This window comes from Hetaerina americana, unplaced genomic scaffold, assembly GCF_022747635.1.
Source record: "Hetaerina americana unplaced genomic scaffold, ioHetAmer1.1.p SCAF_3, whole genome shotgun sequence".
NCBI classification, from domain to species: domain Eukaryota; kingdom Metazoa; phylum Arthropoda; class Insecta; order Odonata; family Calopterygidae; genus Hetaerina; species Hetaerina americana.
The window spans coordinates 35,865,613-35,889,924 of record NW_027286874.1 but is presented as its reverse complement, the minus strand read 5'-3'; the positions used below and the strand labels follow the sequence as shown (position 1 = coordinate 35,889,924).

At 37.4% G+C, this 24,312-nt stretch overlaps 3 protein-coding genes across 6 annotated transcripts in view; 1 reads left to right on the top strand and 2 right to left on the bottom strand.

Moving 5' to 3' along the window:
* Positions 1-654: 654 nt before the first annotated feature.
* Positions 655-18,893, bottom strand: LOC139690576 (HMG box-containing protein 4). 2 transcript variants are annotated; one of them, XM_071588049.1, is made up of 10 exons: positions 18,658-18,893; positions 8,389-8,657; positions 7,384-7,540; positions 6,111-6,253; positions 5,075-5,176; positions 4,350-4,425; positions 3,119-3,183; positions 2,462-2,697; positions 2,066-2,213; positions 655-870 (listed from the first exon to the last, which is right to left on the bottom strand). In XM_071588049.1, the coding sequence occupies exons 1-10, from the start codon at positions 18,740-18,742 to the stop codon at positions 700-702; spliced, it is 1,452 nt and encodes a 483-aa protein (XP_071444150.1). In that variant the 5' UTR covers positions 18,743-18,893; the 3' UTR covers positions 655-699. The 2 variants fall into 2 exon arrangements, with proteins under 2 accessions (XP_071444150.1, XP_071444152.1); XM_071588051.1 differs by having other exon boundaries at positions 2,066-2,210.
* Positions 11,562-12,680, bottom strand: LOC139690516 (U3 small nucleolar ribonucleoprotein protein IMP4). Its single transcript, XM_071587976.1, has 2 exons — positions 11,897-12,680; positions 11,562-11,821 (listed from the first exon to the last, which is right to left on the bottom strand). Exons 1-2 carry the CDS (start codon positions 12,642-12,644, stop codon positions 11,622-11,624), a joined length of 948 nt encoding a protein of 315 aa, XP_071444077.1. The 5' UTR covers positions 12,645-12,680; the 3' UTR covers positions 11,562-11,621.
* A 112-nt stretch (positions 18,894-19,005) lies between the features above and the next one.
* Nbr (exonuclease mut-7 homolog) overlaps positions 19,006-24,312 on the top strand; it is a 58,621-nt gene continuing 53,314 nt past the window's right edge. For all 3 annotated transcript variants that reach the window (XM_071587756.1, XM_071587755.1, XM_071587754.1), the window contains exon 1: positions 19,006-19,153. In XM_071587756.1, the coding sequence (XP_071443857.1) occupies positions 19,033-19,153 (121 nt within the window). In that variant the 5' untranslated portion in view covers positions 19,006-19,032. The remainder of the gene's footprint in view (positions 19,154-24,312) is intronic.

Sequence of the window (24,312 nt, the reverse complement as noted above, 5' to 3'; positions counted from 1 at the left end):
AAAAAATTACCTTCAGTGTGAGATTGTGGAATGATGATAAGAAAGGATGAAAGGGAATTTTCAATTACGATGTATTTCCAGGTCCTACTCAGGAATTGAACTTTTGACTTAATTAACATATTCAGATTACTTTTTGTTTCTAAAGCTATTTTTGTTGCATAAAATGTGCAGAGAAGTAGATGAGCATTATGAGAGAGATGTCTAAATATTAAAGACATGAAGGAATTTTTTCATAGAATGCGATCAGAAATTGTATTTCTAAGTCAAATGCTCTTGTTCTATTAATGTACACAGTTTAATTTTTTTTAGCACTAAGAGCTTATTGTAATAAACATCCAAGACAGGTGATGAAAATGCTGCCACTCTAGACAACTTCTGTTATGCGTAAACATGTGAAAACAGAATTCACAACACTCTCCTGCCTTATGCCAGTACTGTGATATGCAGCAGTGATTTTTTCCAGATATGAAAGAAGTTTATCGGAAAACATTTTAACATTTGTTTTTGTTTTCTTGAAAATAACTTAAACATATAAATTTTTGATGACAATTTCCAAATTTGCTTAATGATTGGCTACAAAATAATTAACACACAACATTATTAAGGGATATTAAATTCTTTTGTATTTAAATAATCACTATAAATTGATTTCATTACAATGATTTGAACATAGACATTCAATGGTAATTCAATATACAGTTATAACCCAGGCATAACATAAGCAATATTATCAAGTATTTTAGATAATGTATGCTGAGGACATGCATGAGCTGCTTCTGGTATTTGCTGCGCAAGACATAATAATGGTCCAATAGCACACAGCAGTGAGTCCAGCAAAACCGAAAGACTTCCGGAAACAGCAATTTGTCCCTAGAAGGGAGAAAAATAAGAATTACAAATTACATTGTCAATCCTAGGGACATAATAAGTTTAACTTCACATAGAGGCACAACATTTGGTTACTAAATTGATCATCAACAATTTGGCTTATTAAATCAATTTAATGTATTCCAATCGATATTAATTCAATAAAATATTGTTGACAAAGGGTGCCAATAGTTCACACTTTATAAAGTATGTTATGCACACGCTAATTAGCATCAAAATTAGGAAGCAAATCTAAAAATAACATCAAGTTAATTAATCAGGCAATTTGACTAGAAATTTTTTCATTATAAATGTGAATTTGTTGAAATTATAGTTTATAAACTTAAATATTAATTTGATTTTTGCATGCTTTTGCTAACAATAGTATGCTCCTCAATAATTTCAAGGGGCTTGCCCCAGGACATATTACTTGGGTTTAAATCTGTTCGATAATTCACGATGAAAATTATTTTACTCAACCATGATTCAAACTAGGATTATATCAAATCGTTCCCAATACTTATGGAATTATGTCCAAGGTGAAATCATATTTATAATGGAGGCTCATAAATGTTGACTTACTGCAGCTAAAATTCCCAGCTGCATGGAAGTTTGCTATTAAGTGGAACCTTGCTTAACGAGCACCTCACATACCCAATAATTTGAATAACGAGTGACTAGGAGAGGAGAATTCTCAAATTAATTGCACACCTGCTTTCTATTTAGCACCCATTCCGCAAGCATCTTAATTGTCAATAATGATCACACAGAGATTTTTCCAAACATGAGTTCAGGCATATTATTTGTGATTTAAGATATTAGTTTTTCTTAATTGACTAACCTACACATGCCAATTACTCACGATTTTTAGTATGCAAAATCTACAGGAAAACCTATACAGAAAATGAGACTGTATTAATTTTGATCAAACGTTGGAAAATTTTACGATGAACCCAGGAATGCTCAGCACATAACAACTTACGTTTCATACACATCTTATGGGTTTATCTTCTCTGCAAAAGTTTGGGCTTGATATAAAGGGTAGTCTGTTCAACTAAAGTTTTTGAAATAGCCCCCAGTATAATCAACAGGAAAACATCTTAAAAGTCTATTATACTACCTACAGCAAAGAAAAAGTCTAAAAATAGTCTTCTAGATAACTGAAATGTATCCACTATATTTTTGATGAAGTACTTACTTCATGCTCAGTTAACCTCTCTCCAATGATCATTAGAGACTCGCCCAGTAATCCCAGATGAGCAGCTACATCCACAGGTTGCGTACCAACTACTTTGTAAAGCCCAGTGCCAACTGTAGGATCCACCACTCCAGCAACAGGTCCACTACTGTCATCACACAAAAAATTAGCCGTTTCATTGAAATAGCAATGCTGATACGATAATAAAGGAAAACAAAAAAAGATGTAATGCATACAAATGCACTAATTAATTTCATTTGATAACAATACATTAGAATACTTATTCAAATGGTTGGAAGTTATAAATTGGTGAAGCAAATAACATCATAATTTTACTGGATCAGCTTTGGTTAATTGATAACAAATATATTTCATCACTTCAAACAAATTTTCAACCTTGATGACTCATTAGTTGGTACAGAAGGTGGTGTAGCTTGCTGAGCTGCTGGCTGAGTGGCTCTTTGCTGTCCATGAGATGCATTTTGCCAGCGAGATGATGCTCGATCAACTGGGCGTGATCCAGTCTTGTTCAGAAATTTATTGCGAGCTGGGGGTGACTTCCATCTAGCAGTGTCAATAACACCCATGCGATTTCCTTTCACAGCTAAACGTTTTGCTCTTCTCTTCCAGTTCTAATGAATGAGGGAGATAAAGCATTCAATGACAACATGCATTTTTATTTGCACATCAAAGGAGAGGTTGAAACATGAAATAAGCATATAATTAACACTATAAAATCAAAGCTCCCAATAAACCTTAGGACTTAAAATAAAATTTAAATAACTTGCAAATTATTTATAGTTGAAAGGCACAATCAAAAAATTATTTTTCAACATTTTCATTGAAATTATTTGGAATTTTACAATGAAACTAGAAATAACAACCCATATAACCTTATGTATCATTGTGTCTATTGACCTTCATCATTAATCTGCCACACAACATTAATATGAAAAATAATTTTAAACACAGCAGTTCGAAAAACTACAACACAAACAATATAGAAATAAAATGTTCAATTCAAGAAATATTTAGAGAAAAATTATTACTCACATATTTTTCATTTGTTGGAACAGTAGCCCAGAGCTCCCCTAGCCTCTTGCTGATTGTAGCAAAATCTACCATGTTTATGAGAAAAACCAGAAAGATAATTTTTGGATGACATCATACAAGAGTAACAGCAGAATTTTACAATTAATAACAAAGATAGATCCATTAAAAATTCAGGGATTCATTCTGCCTCTATTTTGTTATGATGTTACTTGTATCTGTACAGCTGCTTTGACCAATCACTCATAGGCCCATAAAAACATAATAGGCTTTTTATAATATGCACTAGATCCTGAAGTGTGGGAATGATTTATCCTAAGGAACAATGTCATCAATTTAAACTTAATTAGGAAATGGGTACACTAGTAGAAGAAAGGTAGAGATCTCTTCAAGCTTAAAATGTAATGATTGTAAGGGTAAATGTGAAATGGATTAGAAAGGCATGGATTACAAAGGCGTTGGCCAGGACTAAGAGAATGAAATAGAAGAACATAAAATAAGTACTGGGGAGTAAAAGTAAAAAGCAATCAATAATAAACTATTCCAAGTAACTAAAAGGGTGAAGAAGCATGGTGTAAAGAGAAATGAGAAGTCATGGAGAGTTTAGGGAGATGGTGAGATAAGTTCACTGTAGAGGAAAATGAAAACATTATCAGAAAATATGGAACATCCATGCACACTATCAGATGCTCCATAAGAAAAGGGCAAGGCATTATGAGAGGAAAGAGGAAGAAGGAAAAGATTTGGGATGGAATGTAGGGAGGTATAAAACAAGTGGAGTTAAAAAAATGATGAATTAGGAAATTATGGAATTTAGTGTTATGTTATTCAGGGCTTAGAGGCACAACAGTGCTGGGTCCTTGGGCTCATCAAAAACCTACTTGCACTCAATCAGAGAAGAAGAAAAAGTTAAATGGAGCAGTATGAAAAAGTGAAGAACCACAGGCAGTGCTTCCCTTTAGCCCATGCAGTTAGTAAATTCAAAGGATGGGAAAACCCAACAAGAAAAAATCAATGGACAAATATACTGACCAAATAAAGAGGGACATGAGAAACAAGATCTAACAAGGCATTCAGGAACTAGCATTAAATGGGTACGTGTGGAAGTTAATATTCCTTAATGAATTAATTTATCAGTTTGATGGCAATTCCTTGAGCTTTGAAAATAGAAACTATGGGGCTAACTATGGTTTACAACCACTGAAATTACAAAAATTAGTTGAATGGTGCTCACCCATATCAGGATTAACTCGAAGTATTTCCTGTCGAACCTCCTTGGCCCAGAGCATGTAAGCAGTAAAACGGGTTTTCTAAAAGAAAAGAAAACTTTTCATATAAAAAGCTAAGTTACAAGCATATTTTCTATCAGTAATAATGCAATTAAAATATCCACGACAAAGGCTTATGAGCAGTTCTGGTAAAAAAACATACTCATGGAACTTGGGTATTAGCCAAGTGTGCCTGCAGAGTAAATATCAATATGCATTCTCAAACTTTTAGCAACTTTCAAATCTTGTAGTCATAAATTAAAAATAAATTGCTGTTAATTATATTTGAGTTCAATACAGTGCAATGACTTTTTTGCTTCATTATGCAATTAAGCATCTAAAACCATGAAAATGGCATAATTTACATGAAGGCATAATTTGCCACCATATATAAACTTTGTGGTTAGCAGGGTATGCTGTAATGGGCATATTCAATCAGGCCCTACACACTAGTTCCACCAAAAGTCATGTAATTCCTCCAGCAAAGACTAATAATCACATATGCTAAGCACTATGGGAAAAATTGCAAAAGATCCATTTTTTTTGACAGGATGCTTATTTGCAGTTCATGTGATAGGCAATACATCAGCTGAATGAGTTAAACAATCTCCCCTTCCAAACCTGAAGAACTCTTGACCTGTCAAGAATCTTGACATTCTCAATATTATCTGAGTACTTTGCTAATACTTACTCCTTTATCTTTCCTCTGTGCTTTCATACGACCAACTATTTTCCCATCACGAACAATAAGCTTCTTTTTTGAAGACTTTTCCAGCATATATAGGGATGTAGCCTACAAAAGAATAAAATTTTCTGTATGTCTATTTCTAAGAGAATCTAAATATTCACATTGAATTAGCTCAATTGTTTTCATGTCTACTATACTACACATATTTTATCATTATAAATAAATGATGAATGACGAAAGTTCCTGGTGGTTGTGCTATACGTGATGTAACTTAAACAAAGGTTCAGTTGGGCTTATAATGGACTAAAAAACAACTATAAAGTACAAAGAAACTGCGGGAGATGCCACAACAGTAACTTTTAACGGAGTCATCCGCTAATGTGCATTTCAATGCATCATTTTCAGAGTGTAAAAACTATAAAGAAGTTTTATCTTGAGATCATGGGAGAGGTGACCTTAACAAGTATTGCAAGTGAATTGATAATCTTGCTCTCTGCCAGCCATGTCAATCCATGACATAAATGAGCCGATGGTAAAATAATAATAATTGTTTCTTAATTAGATGGTGTAGCCACAATAGATATTGGCAATAGTAGGTAAACCAAGATGAACCAGAGTAAGAATCTGTTTCCACTCATTGTTGGTTAAGGTCATGAATTATTTACACTGTTATTTGAAAAGGTGTGTGTTAACAGCAAAGATAATAAGATCAACACAATACTATTAGAAATCAGCATTAGAAATAAGAACAGACTACATGAGACAAATTTTAAATAATTGTTAAATCCGTCACAATTGGGAGTACAATGAACTTTCATTTAATTATGGTTTCAATCAATACATGCACATGCGAGAAATGAAAGTAAAGTGCCACAGGTACTATGTTTGGTGTGAATATATTTTTATAAGTATACTGATTATTAAATTTTCTTAGCTAGCACATTCATAGTTTGTCCCCTGCAAAAACATACTAACCAAGTTGCACCATTCACTACTTTACTAACACCCAAAAAGTACAATTTTTTAATCACCATCTTACCTGGGACACTCCTGTATCACTTTCCTTGCTCCTCATATGATGATTACTTCCAATGTCATCTGATGTCGCAGCCTCCCCTTCCTCCTCTTCTTCTTCCTCTAACCCTTCATCTTCCATCTCACCTTCTTCATATTCACCTCCTCCTACATAAAAGCAATCCATGAAAACGTGCAACAACAAGAAAACTATCCATGCAATATTAACGAAAATATATATCATTCAGTAAACACAGTCTGCTTTCTTGAAATATACTCCAGCAAGTTTTTAGAGTTTGGCCAAATAAGTGCAAATATGATACATCAATAAATATTAAATTTAAAAAAAATTGTACATCAAAATTGTAACACAATTACTACTGTAAACATCATTCATGCACTGAATCATGGAATTCATGGAGGAAAATTGAAATGCTACAATCACAAGGGATAACCACACCAAATACAGCAATCAACACAGATTTTTTTAATTGTGATTCTTTTTTTCCCCCTTTCTTAAGAATTCATATAAAACACACCCCTCCTCCCAGCCTCTCAAAAATTGTAATGGTTCTTTCATCAACATCAAACAGGCAAATTTTCCTATAATAATGAAACTAAAAACTTAGGTTTGCAGAAAGCATGTTTCACTTAGATAACTGATCAGTTCAGTTACATGCATTTACTTAATACTACCTTGAAAAGAAACTTGTTCTTAGTTTTGATTGTTACAGAATACAAACATAGACAGAAAGAAAACAAACATTTGAAACTCTCTTAATAGGCTAAAATCTCCTTAATTAAATCAGAAACAAATGTTTCATTAGCATTTGCACATTGTCCCTTTTGTGATCAAGGATAATTAAAATTCTTCCTGCATAAAAATTACTAAATATCTGTTCTTCTAACTCCCAGATATAAAAACAGAATATTTAAGGTTTAAATAACAAATTATTCACTAATCCAAATATTTGTGCTTTTTTTAAAAGATTTTATAATGATAAGCACAAAAAAACTTGAAGTACTGAAAATAATACTTAGTGATAGCATATATCCCCAATTGGAATATTACATGATGCAAAAGGCTGAAGGCCATATTACTTTCGCTATGTTTTGCATACATGATACTTTTTAAGAAATGCTTGATAAATCTTTAAAATGCCATTGACAATGATTCATATTTAAAATCTAAGAACTTGAGCTCCATGGCCTTGTAAATTTATAAATGCTCACTTTGATCAATTGATCACTTATGTAAGTATTCTCTGGAAAACAAATAACCATGAGAAACAATTTACCAGAGGAATCTGAGCTGAAATCTTCAGCAGTGGCACCTTCATGTGGATACATTCCCATCTCAGAGCCAGACTCCATTGTACTTTCAGAATCATTCTTCATAACATAATTAGCCTCTTCCTCTGCATCATCTTCCTCCTCGTCTTCCTCTTCTTCATCCTTGTAAAACACAAAAAGAAAGAATAATTACCAAAACATAGCAGAGTAACTATTACAGAAGAATTTTGTCCAAAAAACATCACGTCAGGGAATAATATTACACCCAGTGCAAATGGGGGAGGTTTATTTAGGGTGAGCACCATTAATTATAATGCTATGGTACTCTGATGAGATTTAATCATTAATTCACAAAGACAACTGTTACAAGAAAATAAGCACAACTAATTGGACAAAAAAACAGGGAATAACAGGGCTAGCTGAAGAATACAAGTAGCTACTCACTAAAATAAATGAGGCTAGCAGATATATTTACTTCATATACATAGGACATCTATAAAAAAAAATTAAAGATAATGACAGAGAGAAATCAAAGATTTGGAGAATGTGAATTGGAATTTCATAGTAGCACATGGTTATCAGGAATATGGCTTCTAAAATGCCCAACCACTTTCCAGATGTGTTAAATTTCAAAGGAGGAAAAATCAGGGTAGAATGAAACCTAAATTTGAACTTCTCAAATGTATGGCAAAGAAGTGTGACAGTAGAGTATAAGATTAAGGTAAATATTTACTGTTTAATTTTGTAGCTTTCAAATAGAATTAAAATAGGATTACAAATTTCCATATTAAAGGAGTTCCACACAATTCCACAAAGTAAAGCCTGAAAGTATAGGATTACAAATTATCAAGCAGAATCTTAAAACAGTCTTCTAAGCCAGTCAAAATGTCCAAACACATTTACAGTTTACAACCAATTGATTGATTCCATGCCCATCTTGATGGCTAGTATGCAAAAAGAGAATAATCTATTTCATCTGCAATGATGGGATGTTACTTGAATATGCTTACCTCAGATTGACTGGGAGGTAAAGGACTTGATTCACGTGCTATCCTTGCTCTTGACTGCCCATGAGCTTGAGAATTATCAATAGATGAAATAGCAGCTGGGGCATGATGAGTAGTTTGTGCACGTTGCTTAGGAATTGGGACCTCTTTTTCAACTCTTCTCCTATAGCGTGGATCGATTTCATCAGGAGACTCAAAATCTGTCAGCTTCGAGGACTTCTTTCGAACGCGACCTGAGCGAGACACTCCTGTCACTTCTAAGTGATCAGATCCTGGCAATAGAAAATACAAGAGGAAAGTTCCAAATTATTTTTAAAAATTATTCTTAATTCCTCAATATTTGATTGTTTCAGTTACTTTTGCCATGGGTAATGCATTTAAGTAAATTTCAATCAAATAAGGCTTTTTGTCTTCAAAGTTTAGCACAAACAATTATTTGTGCTAGCTCCAAATAATTTTAAACTAAAATAGCTTACATCCATAGGCAACTGATTACTAATTTTTATCATTACAAATGGAAAAGCAAGAGAGAGCAACTAAAAGAAACTAGTTCCATTATGCACTGACTGTTCTAAGAAAATAAAAGATGATCACTCAGGTTCCTGTATGTTAGCACCACAAATATGTAATAGCTACATGATTATTTACTTCTCAAAGAATTCTCTATGCTGAGATTTATTTTAGATAAATCAATGGTAAGCTGAAGATTATTAGAAAGGAAAATATAGAAAATTTACCTAAGAGGATAAGTTGTCACACAGGATATTTTTTGCAAAGATATGAGTTACGGTAACACTTTACAACAAAACCTTATTTTACAAATTTTAATCATCACATGATGATAAATTGTTCTTCAACATAGTAAAACTAGGTTTCCTCGGAAGTGTTTTTAAAGAAATCATCTATGCACTCACTATGAGTGATTAATATCAAATCCATTCAAATTCACGAGCGAAGTGAATTAACAGAGAAGCATTAGCTTTATGACAGATTATTTAACATAAGTGCATTTAACTATTTTTTATTGCTGAAAGGAAATAAGTGTTTCCAAAAATGTGACTTTTAAGTAGGCAATAGGAATAAACAGGGTAGGATTTAGCTGGTACATACTCTGCTGTACCTCTCTTCTTCCATCTTGATAAATATGGTTTAAACACTGTCACAAACATGAAATTTTCTTGGAGTAATTGTTAATAACTGTTAACTTATATCACGGTTTTCATAGATTTGGTAAGAGCAGAAGCATAAATAAAAATTAACCATAATTCTCGTAATTCAAGGTTAGGATGATCTATATCCGACTGTATTACAACTGGCTTATTTAAGGTTGACTATCACAGTGGATAACTTTCCTCCATGATTGAGGATTACAAAATATAGGCTGCCATTTGCCAAAGAAATTCAAATAGTAAGTATGGAATTTATCTTAACTTCTTTGCACGAGGTCAGCTGAAAAGGTTTCAAAACTTTTTGAATAGTCTTTTGGGCACTCTTGGAGGGAAGCCAGTATGCATTGGGATGCCTAGAACCCACTCAAACAGTTTCCTAGAACAGCTTCCTTCGTAGTTAGTATTTATGGGGAAGGAGTTGGGTCAGAGGAATGATGATCAGGTCAGGATGAAGATCAATTTTAATCATCATCCTGAAAAAGAGTTAAGTAGTAGTATGTACTATAGTAGTAGTATATGACCATGAGTTCCAGAGAATTTCACTTGAGGTAAAGTTGTTTCTTAGAATCATCATTTAAGTTTAATTACAACACCTAGGTGAAAGTCAGAAAAACAAATGATGCCATTGCAGATTTTGGGGGAGTACAGAGTTGATGGAAGTATTGTGGACTATTTGAATAAAATTGAAAGATAGGTGACTTAACTGAAACATGTATATAAATGAGATGTCCCAGAGATAAGAGCAGAAGAAAAGCAAATCAGGATGGGAAGCAATTGGCAGGGAATTGACACAGGATTGCCCATTATCACAATACTTCTGAACGTATATATTGTGCCAATGTAAAGGGTGGCATGGGAAGGCCACAGTGAGATGATTACATTGATTTGCAGATGAACAAGCAATGAACAGCCATTGGAGGGCAGTTATTATTGAGTGCTTTACATTAACAATTTTAAAGGAATGGGATGAAGATTACCTACAGAAAATTAAAGTAGTGCGACTTTCAAGAAATGGGAAAGCTAAGTTTAAAAATTAAAGAAAGCAAAAATAATGTAGAGCTGTCTAAGCGGCTTATGTATCTCAGCAGTATCTTAGTGAAAACTGGAAACAGAGGTGAGGGCCTTATGATACGAATTGTACTGGTGAAGGAAATATTTGCAAGGAGAGAATTGCTGACAGGTTCACTCATTAAAAATGTCTAGAAAAGTTTAGTTAAATTTTTACTATGGGTAACAAGCCTGAAAGCTGGTCTTTGAATCCAGAGGATTTAAGTGGATTGGAGGCATTTGTGAAGCGTAGAGAAGAATGTACCTGAAAGGTGGAGCACTGAGGAAGAGAAATGATAGTTCTAAATATAGTGAGGGAATACAAAAACAGAATATATGGGTGGATGAAATTGTTAAAGCTGGTGGGATTTTTAAGGCAACAAGAATATTAGGTAAATAGGGTATAGGAAGAAAGAGAAAAGGCTTTACACAGAGCATGTAAATTAACAATTAGATAACTCAGGAAAAACTAATTGAAGTTCTCTCAATATATAATTGATAATATGAATTAGGGATTGTTGATAAACCTAACCACAGCTGTTAGGAACCATCCATTAACCTACCTTTCATTGGTAAAATACCTTGCATACACGAAAAATCGAAATCACTGGAAATGACCCTTCTTTTATTCCCTTGTATTAACCCCAGGTTGGAGTATCTTAGTTATTTCAATTATTTCTCAAGGAATGGGGGAACACGTCATGGTAACTGTGATGTAACACTTCACAAGTAAGTTATATTAACTTTTCCTGTAAGGGAATTCTGTTTTCCAAGCAAAAAACCATGTACCTACCGGCCTCCATGATCTACGAGTGGCATAGTTGCATTTGATGCACTGATTTTAGCACAGGGTACCAATTTTCATAGATGGTCTAAAAATTTGTCAAATATCATTACTTGTACCCACCATTGCCAACATCATGAACTAAAAAAGGCAAATCGCGTATAAATAATAACAGATTTACTTCATGGTTTTTTTAATTACAAATATTTGCAGGTACAAACAGATATCATAGCATTTCAAACTTCATTATCAGCGGCATCCCACCCATCTGCATCAGAAAGAAAACGTCTTTTATAAGTTGTGTTCATGAACGGCCGCAGAGCCCATTCTGTGTCTGCTGCGTCAGCATGTTCCAAAGTTCCAAGTTTGATTTCATACAATTTTAGTTGAAACCTGGGTCCAACTTCGATCAACTCCAGCTCACGTCCTGTGGCTCCTAAAAGAAGTATGGAATAATTTATTGTTTTCCATAGTATTCAAATCACGTACAATTATTTGAATCGAAACTTACCTTGAAAACGTTTAAACATATGGTGACGGAAACACAGCGTGTCGTCATGGTTTGCAAAAGTCACTACACGACGAGAATCTTCTTTAGGAACAGGGAAGAGATACTTGAGAATGTTAGTCACTCGACCAGCCAGTTTGGTTGTCATATTATGAAATATTAAATGGGGATACTGCTCTGACATTGTTCCAATTTCTGGAATGTCATGACGCATTACTACCCCACTCAGATTGAAGTATGCAGTGGGTCCATAAGGAAGGTGACAAACAATAAGGCCATCCGGCACACCACGGTGTTCATGGATAATTAACAAATCGGTAACATCGTTGGCACGACATGCAGATAATAGTTCTTTAACGTCATGGTTCCCGCGGTTCAATCTCTGAGCATTGGGTATAACAAGGCGGAGTTCTTTGGCAAAAACTTTAAGACGTGACGATGGGTCTCTAGACGTCGTAACGAGAACCTTGGGATTCTCAACGCCAGCCCACCGATATTCATCGTCTTCGTGGCTCTCGCCACCACCACCACTTTCTGTGCCAATTTCCACAGCCCTTTCTGGAGCTTTATCTTCCCATTTCAATTTTTTTTGTATACTAAGGGCCTCGCGTTTCAAATCGGTATGGATTGGTGTATTTTCCTCCAAAGACTGCTTCAGTCGATTCTTCTTCTCTTGAATAGCTCGATTTCTCTCCTCGACAGCTTTCCGATAAAGATATTCACGTCTCAATCGTGCTTGGCGTCTCAACATTTTCACTATTTACCACGATCAAAAACAAGAACACATTGCCAGGGAATAACAAAAGAATACCGAAAGCGACGTACGATATATCGATATAAATCGCCCGGATTCGATTTAGAGGAATTATGACTGATTAGCGTGGGTCTTTAAATACAACGTAGAACTATTTTTTGAAACAACTTACATAAAATATCATTTTTAAACATAAATCAAGGCCGTGTACACACATATTGGATACATTGTAAAAACATAATATTACTTAAATGCTATACAGAATACATTATTATGATATGAATTATATAAATAAAATTGTCATCTATATAATATATATACCAACGGGCACAATGCAGGTCAATCTCCTTCAGAGATGGCCCTCCTCTCCCCTCCCTACCCGCGCACCCCTGATTCCTATATCCTTCCGAAGATCTATAAATCTAGCAATCCAGGTCGTCCGGTTTTATCCTCCCGTAACTCCCCAACGCGGGGAATCTCTGCATTTGTAGACCACTACCGGCAGCCAATAGTCCACTCCCTAGCGTCATTCACTAAAAATTCATTCCATTTCCTGGAAAGGCTAAAATCAACCTCCCTCCCTCCAGATAACGAGATTACCATGGCCACTTATTCGCTCCCCACTCAGGTCTCTCTGCTCTCCTATACTACCTCTCCCAACGCCCTAAGCCACACACACACACACCAAGCACTGAATTGCTCCTTGGCCTTTCCGATTTCATCCTCACCTGTAATTCCTTCTCCTCCAACAATAAGTTCTACTTGCAGATCAAGGGTTGTGCTATGGGCAGCAGGATAAGCCCTTCCTATGCAAAACTCTTTCTTGGTTTCGTAAAGAAAAAATTCCTGATAAAACCGCCCCTGAAGCCTCTATTGTGGCTCAGATATATCGATGATATTTTTCTTCTCTGGCCACATGGTACTGATTCCCTAAAAATGCTCATTTCTGACCTCAATACTTAGTCCTCTGTCTCCTTCAATTCTACTATTTCCTCCTCCCATATCACCTTCCTAGATATACACATATCATTTATAGACAAAAAATTTCACACTTCTGTACATATATAACCGACCAACAAACAAAAATACTTACATTACCACCCATATCACACCAAATGCTCCATTCCTTATTCCCTTTTCATAAGAGGAAACAGAATCTGCAATCACCCCGACTCCCTGGATAAATTCCTCTCAAATCTACACCACTCTCCACTAACGAGATTAGCCAGAATCCCACCTAAACAAAAGAATCCGTAGACATACTTACACTCCAAATCCTTCCTCCATCACAAAAACCCACCCTCTTTCAATTGTACCACATACTTCCCTGGCATTGAGTGTTTGAGATCAATCCTAATAAACATATACCCTATCCTGAAAAACCATAATTCCATCACCAACCATTTTCCCAAATGTACCCTGTTGCTTTCAAACGCCCTGCCAACTAATCAGATCTCCTCAAATCAACCAATCCACTCCTTAAATCCCTCCCCCATTCCAAAGCCACTCCCATGCCCTACAATAAACCTAGATGCAAAATGTCCTATTTTCCCGAACCCCATCCCTCTCCCACCCGCTGTTTAACTCCCACCCATCAATTCCCTACTCCTCGTGTACTTCCAGGAATATAGTTTACCTTCTGAAGAGCCAAGTATGCCCTTCCTTTTATATTGGACAGTGTACCACACCCCTCAATATTAGAATCAATAACCACTGGACCTCATGCAAGAATTCTTCCCTGATTGGGATACTCCCACTCTTAAAACACACCTCCGAACACAACACTCCTTTAGATAAATGCTATACTGTATCCATTTTAGCATTCCTCCCACCTTCTGACCTTCCACTTAAACTCAAAATAATAGAGCAGGCGTTTATCTGGCTCCTGGGTTCACCCAGGTATTGATATTAGACCTAAATTACCCCAATCTTCAACTATTTTCATCCCCCCTCCACTATCAACACCTTCCATATTATTCCCTAAATTCTGACTTTTTCCCCTCCCAACTCTTTCCCTCGCAAACCTTTCCCCACCTTCCCCTTCCATCCAGCATCTCCAGCCCCTTCTGTCATAACCTTTTCCCAGTTCCTTCCTTCTCTTCCTTGAGAAAGGTGGCTTGTCCACTAAAAATTCCAAAATGCGTGAGTTTCTGTGTGCTAGCGCTAAGTCCATATACATTATATATACATAATTATATACATATATATATATAAAAACCATAAACACAGTAATCAACCTGAAGGTCGGTTTAGTAGGTGATGAGATCACCCAGTACTAAGCCCTATATGGCGTGTGAAAATTCACACATCAGGGTAGGGGGGCCAGTTCCTTTCTCTGTGCCGGTTACGGTTTCCCAGGAAGACCGGGTACCCGAAAAATCATTTTAAAAATATTTTTTTCCAATTAGCTCAACCTTCTGAGAGCTTATGATTACTTTTTGTGTACTTTTGCTGAGATGAAATGCTAAGTGAATCATAGCCCACAGAAATATCATTAGTAGTCTAATGCTTAATGAAGGTTTTGGTTGGTCACAATAATATTGGCACATTTTTAAGCATTGCCAAATACAACAATCTGATGCCATACGAAAGTAAGCGGGGGATCGAGATGGTGCGGGGGCTAACGTACTGGCTTCCCACCCAGAGGGCCCAGGTTCACATCCCGGTGGTGTTGAATATTTTTCAGAGGCATCTCGATCCCTACTTGAGGTGCTTTGTGGAGGGCACTTTGAGTGAGTATGCCATCCGTCGGATGGGACGTTAAGCTGCGGACCCCTTGGTGCCTTTCCTAAAGAGTAGGCTAATGCCAACACCAGGTTTCTCTCCACCCTTCATCCTTTCCTCTCCATCCCTAATGGCGCAAATAACCTCAGCTGTCGGTCGCCTCCCCTCAAAACTACTACGAAAGTAAGCTGTTCTTTGATTCTGCATACAGAATACCTCCCTTAATTCCATCCATTATGCCTATCCTTTCCCTGCCTATACATTTCTTATCTAACATTTTCTCTTCAAACACATTTTTCAACATTCCATTACTATCCATTATTAAAATAGAAAGAAAGACTCGTACTTTTCCACAGATTTTATTATACGGTACAACACGTTTCACCGACTTGCGGCATCATCAGGTACAAATTTGCAAAACAGACAGAGCAAGCATATATACCCTCAGGACAGAGTGGGGGCAGGGAGGGTTGGAAGGATTTGAGGGGGGTGGGGGCTCGCAGGTGCGTTGATGGATTGTTTTGACCATTTCCAGGCTAATTTCTCGGAGAGGAGTGGGGAGGGGTATGGGAATAATTGCTCATTACAAAGTGTCGTGTTGGGGTTCACCAAGTGCCTTCTAATCTCTAATTGCTCGAGAGCGTCCATTTTTAATCCTTTTGGGAGTGTGTGTAATATCTCTGGGACAAAGTCATTGCTGTGGTTGAATTCTAGTAAATGCTTGGCGAAGAGAGAGTTGTTATTCTGATTTTTGTGACACCTAGCGTGTTCCTTGACTCGTAACTTGATATTCCTGCCGGTCTGACTGACATAAACGCTGCTGCAATCCTCGCACTTCAGTTTACAAATGCCTGATTTGAGAAGGACATCCTGGGTGTCCCCTCCATTGGCTAGAAGTTTGGAGAGGGCTATGGGTGGGTAGAAGGCTGGGTAGAAGGTGATGCCGCAAGTCGGTGAAACGCGTTGTACCGTATAATAAAATCTGTGGAAAAGTACGAGTCTTTCTTTCTATTTTAATAATGGATATCAATTACTTCCACGAAGTGAAGCCTGAAACAATAGAATATATGCCATGACTAATTAATACTCAGCATCCATCTTTGGATTCATTCCAACAACCTTCTCTTCCACCCCCCCCCTCGACATACCAAATACTTCTTCATTTGCTATCATTTCCATCTTTCACCGCACCATATCTCACAACCTAAGCCTATCATCATGCTACATTTACCACATTTCCGAATACTGCAAAACTACGCCGCATGCCAAATATTCCACTGGTCTTTTATAAACTCCTTACTTAAGGTCACTGCCATCAGTTACCTCTCCATGAAAGCTTTTACGTAACTATTTTTCATTTATCCCAGCTACTTGTATTATATGGTTGAAGACACTTCAAAGAGAGGTAAAATGTTCCACCTACTCCAGTTTTTGCCCTCCTTATTTAAAGCTTACCATAGTTCTCCTAGAAAATATCATAACATTTGTCTTGTTTCCCCTGAATTTAATTCCATAGGCATCAATGTGACTTTCTAATACACTCTCAATGATTGAAACCTCCCTGCTGACTGGCTAACTAAAGTTTGACCATTTGCAAATCTAACAGATTTTATGAATTCCTTACCAACTTTCAGTCCTATCTACAGTTCCTCTCTCAGCTCTTTTACCATTTCCTAGGGTTGTTCCTTTCCATGGGTTGAATGGAAGAAGGGACCATTAGGTCTCAATTTTGCCCAAATAAAGACCTCTATCTATCTATCCGCCACATATGCGCTGAAAAGCATAGGTGGTAATAGGCACACCTGTCTCAACCCTCCTCCTTACACTGCCCATTCAGGCTATGCATCCACCAAATGATGTCTGAGACATGTAGAGGTAATAGCTAAGTCACCTACACTTCCAATCTACTCTTTTCATCTATAATACAATCATTAATTCTCCCCAATTCACTATAACAGATTACGTCTCAAAACCAGGAAGCAAGCAATTATATAATGGCTCAATCGCATAATTATTATCATCATTCATTATTTCAATGGAATCGCAGAAACTTCTCCTCTGGAACCCAAAATGATCACTCTCTAAGTAATCATCTTCATCCCTTCATTGATGATCCGAAGCACCACTTTTTCGCATTTGAGATCATTGTTCTGCGTTCCTCACATTTGGTTGAATTTCCCTTTTTTGGGATGGTACTGCAGCTGATTTGATGAAATCTTCTGGCAAAACTTCTCCCTCAAAAATGTTAAAATTGGCCCATAAAAGCTCGTTCCTGTTAAGTTTTTCTGCAGGAATGTCCCCATAGCCTCTTTTGATTTCATCTCCCTTAATGTCCTTTCTATCTCATTGTCGAGTATGCCTATTCCGAAGCCATCCTCATCTACATCGTTTTATCTTTCTAAGTTGATGGCATAATATATTTAGTACTATATAAATCTTCAATATACAAGCTCTCTTGATTCTTTCCTTGGTTCATAACAGTTTTCCAGTCGTATTTTTGACAGTGAGCTCTTATTTTCCCTTTTTATTTCTTATCCGTGCTTTCACTTTTCTGTGCCGTGAACACATTTCACACGTCATTTGTAAACTACTCCTCTCTTTTCGGACTGGAAAACGCTTCTACATTCCATATTCTCACTTATTTTTCCAGTTTAATCCTCTTGACTCTGACGCCACGAATCATTACAACTAAATTAGTTTAGAATCAGCTTTTGGGGAACTAAATCATTGCACCGACCTTATTCAACAATAACATTGTTGTAACCAATAAGAGACGGTGGACTCTTGGTTTCGGAAACCATCGGGCTACTAGGCTTCAAACATTACCTATTTATTATTGTTCTTACTTTCAATATACATTTCCCCTCAACGCATCTAAGCCCCCGGTACATGTATGCGCATTGGCCGATGGAGTGGTCTTGCATCAACGTGCATATCCTCATCACACTTGCGGCTGTAAAATTACAATGTGATTTGATACCCGAAAATAATTTTAACAATTCAAAGTCATTAAACTATGCTGTGTAGCTGGGCTGGGCACCTACACAGCAAGAATTGATTCGGTAGTTATTGCGCTCCCTCGCACTACCATCAGGTACTACTAACCTTTCCTGACAAACACACGGTAAAACGCATGCACTATAATTCTACAGAAACTCCATTGCATGGTTGTTATCGGGGTATTTTATTTACTCGGTCATTTTTCAACGTACAGTGAATGAAGGTTAGAATAATATTTCATTTTAAATAAAATAAAATAATCTTATTCTGGACTTTTACTTCATACCTTCTTGCTTTGTTTTTTTCTGCAGGAAGGCGGCAAAAGAACCGGGACTGTCGGAGTTTCTCTTCCTTTTTGGGTTTTTTTCCATTCTGATGGTGGGATGATTAACTCAAAAATGAACAGACATGTTATCAGAAAACAATGCACTCCAACTCCATGCGCTGCTGACTGCAACCGAGTAACTTGAAGCCAAATCTGCAAGTCCCAACTTATGCAGCTGTTTGTAAACAACCGAACCCACCAATACCAACGTTTGACCGTATCGAACCAATTTCTTGAAAGAGTTATGACTTGGAGAATTGCGATATATCGTATTTTAACGATAGATTTCGACTGCTTCAAACGGCTAAGTATACTCCCAATGTAACACGTACAAGTATGCAAACACAAATAAAAATGAGCAATAATATTGTGTTAGCGGAGGCTCGTCATAATTTACCTGTGGAAAGTGATAAATATCGGAATGAACTTCAACAAATGCAGTATTTATGGCATGGCTGTAAGTACAATTTTCAGTCACAATACGTTTATTTGATTTTATATAAAATATGTTTCTCTTGATTGGATATGGTAATTAATAATGGATATTGATTGGCAATATAAGAGGGAAAAAATCGACCTAGAAGGCCAAAATTAAAAAATAAACATTAAAAACTCGTTGTTAAAAATTGGGTTCATCATGTTTTCTCTTGCAGTAATTTTATTTATTTTTATTTAATTGTTGTTTTATTCACCATAAGCTGGTTCAGTATGGTTTGGTCATAAAACAAAAAATATACATCCTCCAGAAGAAAAGGTTAATTACAGTGCATAGGGATATTTTACAAACTACATTTTAGACTTTTCTTTGCATAATGCACAAAATTCATCCACAGAGTACAAAGGTTTCATAAGCACATATGCTTTAAGATTACAGTTGAAATTGTTTGAAGGAGATGCTGTCATATCTGGAGGAATTCTGTTAAAAAAATTGTCTTCTTCATGTTAAGGTGTGCTAAGGGAAATAGGCAGTAGCTCTAAACCTCTCAATTGACCTACATTATGGGCATACGCCCTACACTGCCATGATGTATTCTGATATAAATTTTTCTTCTTCTTAAAACTGCAAAGAAATGCAGAGAAAACACTCCAGTAAAAAATTCTTTACTGGAGTGTTTTCTCTGCTTATCCTTTTGAGCAGAAATGGGTACATTATTAAACCAATACCTTAGGTTCCAATAGATATTAGAAACACATTCCAAATAAAAAATTGCTAGGGTTCAGTTTAGAAAAGAGCGGCATAACTCCAGATTTTTTTCGGTTGAGGAGAAAATAAAGAAATCTATTCAATCAGTATAGCAAGTGCAACAATGTTAAAAAGAGTGTATTTCTCACTGAACACAATTGAGTCACTATGCTAAATCATTACGTAATGATAAGAATTTAGAAAATTCTGATGTTACAAAAACAGCATGGCCAGCATAAATAAGGAAAGCAAGAAAAAGTTTGGCTTTCAACCTCAGTAATATGGAATCCCCCTCCCCGGACTACAACCTTGACGTGGTGGAAGGGCTTGTGCGTTCCGATGACCCCTAGAGCTGTACTGGCGGGAGTAATAATTATTGCTCCTGGTAGGGTCACCCATGCCAGATAGGTCGAAGGTTAGGAGCCAGACGAAAGGTAGTCCACGCAGCGTCTGTTCCTCAGTGAGGCGGCTGCAATGGCGTCTGACCCCAGTGGGGCGGCCAGTAAGTGATGGTGTCACGTTAAAAACACTATTGAGGAAGGCAATGGGAAACCACCTCAATTATCATTCCCTAGAAAAATATGATGGACAATAGAGATATTTTGAGTCCTGGCAACCACGGGGCTCGGCCCAATCGGCCGTGTGTCGTGCCCGGCAGCGGGGGAGGCAAGGCTTCCGCGGTCGTCATCCCACGAAACCCTTGCAAGGGAAAACCAGCAGCAGCAGGACAGAAGACGCAGGAGAAGAAGACAAAATTAGTTAGAATAGGAACGTGGAATGTTAGGACAATGATGAAGATAGCGGGGATTACTGGAGTGATAAGTATAGAATAATATACAGCGGTGGGGACGAGAGCCAACGAGGGGTTGCCATAGTATTAAATGAAGAGGTAGGAAGAAGCGTAGTCAACATAGAGCAGGTAACGGATAGAATACTACTAGTGGAGATAAAAGCAGAACCGACGAACTTAGTTATTATTCAGGTATACATGCCACCGAGCAACCATAAGGAAGAAGAGGTCGATAAGATATACGATCAGTTAGAGGACATGATCGCGTGTGTTCCAGCAGGGAAACATTTGATAGTGATGGGGGATATGAATGCGACGGTAGGCGAAGGAAGAGATGGTGATGAGGTGGGCGACTATGGTTTAGGCACGAGGAATGACCGCGGGGAGAAAGCAGTTGAGTTCTGCAGGAGACAGGGGTTAGTCATCACCAACACTTGGTTTAGACACCACAAAAGACGCAGGTATACATGGAAAATGCCAGGTGACACAGGAAGATATCAGCTAGATTATATCCTGGTTAGACACAGGTTTAGGAATAGTGTGATAAATTCCCACAGCTTTCCGGGAGCGGATGCGGACTCAGACCACAATTTAGTTGTTATGAAATGTAGCGTACGTTTCAAAAAGATAAGGCAGGGGCGGCGAGTTAGAAAATGGAATGTAGAAGCATTAAATGGGTTGAAAAGGAAGGAATACAAACAGGCGGTAGAGAAAATAATGGAGGATGGTAAAGGGCTTATTACTATCGAAGAAGAATGGGAAATGATCAAAAAAGGGTTGTCTAAAGCCGCAAAAGACACTATTGGAACCGTTAACGCTAAAAGGACTAGGAAACCATGGATCACGGATGAGATGATTACAAAGATGGATGAGCGGCGAAAATGGAAGAATATAAATACAGAATTAGGCAAAATGAAGTACAAAGAATTGAACAATAAATTGAGGCGGGCAACAAATAAGGCAAAAGACGCATGGTGGAAGACGCAGTGCGAGGATATGGAAAGTCTCCAGAGGAAGGGCGAAATCGGTGCGCTGTACAGCAAAGTTAAATCGTTATCGGGAAGTAAGAAAGGAAGAGCTATGCTAATAGTTAGAGATAAGGCGGGTAAGGTAATAGTTGACGCAGGAAAGATACAAGAGAGATGGAAGGAGTATATAGAAGAACTGTATAGTAAAGAACTCAGACCAACACAGTTAGACATTGAAAAAGAAAATGACGTAGAGGAAGACAGCTTAGGTCCAGGCATACTAGACAATGAGATAGAAAGGGCATTAAGGGAGATGAAACTAAATAAGGCCGTGGGGGTAGATAACATTCCCGTGGAACTTTTAAAATGCTTAGGAAAATGTGGGAGGAAGAGGCTATATGGGCTGATCCGTAGCATTTATGAGGAGGGAATCTGGCCGGAAGACTTTGTGAGAGCAGTTTTAGTTCTGATTCCGAAAAAGGTAAAGGCCACGTCATGTGAGGACTATAGGACAATTAGTTTGATATCCCACGCAGCTAAAGTTGTTCTCAGGATCATAAACAAACGGATAGAGAGTAGGGCAAATGATTACTTAGGGGATGATCAGTTTGGGTTTAGGAAGGGGAGAGGTACGCGTGATGCCATTGCAGTAATGAGGTTATTAATCGAGAGGAATATAGAACACAACCAGGAGGTATTTGCCTGTTTCGTAGATTTCGAAAAAGCGTTTGATAGAGTGAATTGGGAAAAACTAATGAGTATATTGCAGAAAATAGGAATAGATTGGAGGGAAAGGAGGCTAATCCGCAACCTGTACATGTCTCAGACTGCTCAGGTGCGGGTGGGAAACGGGGAGTCAGGATGGGCAGTGTTAGGAAGGGGTGTAAGGCAGGGTTGCCCATTATCACCGTTGCTGTTCAACCTGTATGCAGAGGAAATGATCAAAGAGGCATGGGAAGAACTAGAGGTAGGAATGAAAGTGGGCGGGGAATTCGTAAAATCAGTTAGGTTTGCTGATGACCAAGCTTTAGTTTGTCAGTCAGCCAAGGGGCTGCAAGCATTGCTGAGTGAATTGGAAATTCAGTGCGACAGGTATGGGATGAGAATCAACATTAATAAAACAAAGGTTATGCGATTTTCTAGAAAGAAAAAGGGCAAGCTTAACATTAAAATAGGAGGGCAAAAACTAGAGCAGGTAGAACAGTTTACGTATCTCGGTAGTGTTTTGGACCAACACGGTCAAAGTAGTAGGGACGTAAGGAGAAGAATTGCGCTAGGCAAAGAGGCTTTCACGAGGAGGAGGGAGTTGATGACGGGGACTTTGAGTAAGGATGTTAAGAAAAGACTCGTAAAAACTTTGATATGGAGCGTAGCTATGTACGGCGCGGAAACGTGGTCATTGAAGCAGGAGGATAGACGTAGACTGGAGGCTTTTGAAATGTGGGTGTGGAGAAGAATGGAGAAGGTGAAATGGACAGAGAAGAAAACAAATGAGGAAGTACTTGGTATGGTGGGCGAAGAGAGGGGTTTGTTGGGAGCAATCCTATGGAGGCAGGAAAAGTGGATGAAGGGGGTGTTGACCGGCAGTGGGATGTTGAAGACTGTGATAGAGGGTAGAATGTTGGGCAAAAGAGGAAAGGGAAGGAACAGGATAGGGATGTTTGACGGGATGAAGGGAGGAAGAAAGTACTCAGAGATGAAGAGGGACCTGGTGTAGAGTAAGTAGAATTTAGGGTTGTGTTTTGTTAGTAGTCACAAAATATTTGTTTGGTAGTTGTGTCCATCGAAAAACCTACCTTAACCGGTAGATAACCTTAAAAAAATATGGAATCGAAACTCGGGAGTCTTAATGATTGAAAGTTACCAATAAATTTAATGGCATTTTTATCGAATTAATGGAAAAATTCAGTCGCAAAACAGCCCAAAATGCCGAAGATATCAATTTCTAGCCTCCTGTATCGAAGCATAGCAACTCATGTTATCTTAACCCAGTAACCAATTGGGAAATACCACAAGTAGCTGAATTCCTTGAAAGAATCAATTCATGTCATTTCAACCAAGCCTTGAAATCGTCCTATATGGAATTCCTTGAAGTTCGCCGTGGCTCTTATCCTCTGTTACATTCAAAATTACGTAAACTGATTCTCAACGTAATGACAAACATCCCAGGGAAAAATTTTGCTACTTGCCCCTGGGGGCAGTTATGTGATATGCAACTGTCATATAACGAATAGGGGTATCCGAAAATGGTGCAGGTACTTTGCTCTGAGCATGCTTGATCTACACCACTCTGCTTCATTTTGAAATGCTAATGCGAATTAATTGTGTTAACTGATAATTGGTCTCCCTTTCAATAGAATTGGAACAACTGCAGTAGTAATATATTTGTGACTGGTTTTGTTGATGAACCTCTGCTGTATATCCTCATTATGTTAGTAATTTTTCAATATTGCCTCCGCTTTATCTCCTCTATTTCCACCAATTATTTCCTCTCATTGCTCGTATACCCTGTTCATTTCTTCCTTGCTATGGTAACTTGTTGGCATGTGTACCCATATAAAGACTAAAGGTTGATTCAGCTTGTACTTCTGCTAATACTGTTCTATCAATCAACTGCTCTATTTTTACCATTTATATTTCTCCCCTCCAAATCACTCTTCATATTTATTAATTTT

Bases quoted from the DNA above. Each gene is read 5' to 3' on its own strand.
- LOC139690576 (XM_071588049.1), bottom strand. From the start codon at position 18,742: ATGGAAAAAAACCCAAAAAGGAAGAGAAACTCCGACAGTCCCGGTTCT. The intron at 3,184-4,349 runs GTGAGCACCATT...TAAACATGGTAG, and splicing joins TCGAGTTAATCCTGATATGG to ATTTTGCTACAATCAGCAAG. The intron at 2,214-2,461 runs GTTGAAAATTTG...GTGTGATGACAG, and splicing joins CCAACTAATGAGTCATCAAG to TAGTGGACCTGTTGCTGGAG.
- LOC139690516 (XM_071587976.1), bottom strand. From the start codon at position 12,644: ATGTTGAGACGCCAAGCACGATTGAGACGTGAATATCTTTATCGGAAA. The intron at 11,822-11,896 runs GTAAGTTTCGAT...TACTTCTTTTAG, and splicing joins TATGTTTAAACGTTTTCAAG to GAGCCACAGGACGTGAGCTG.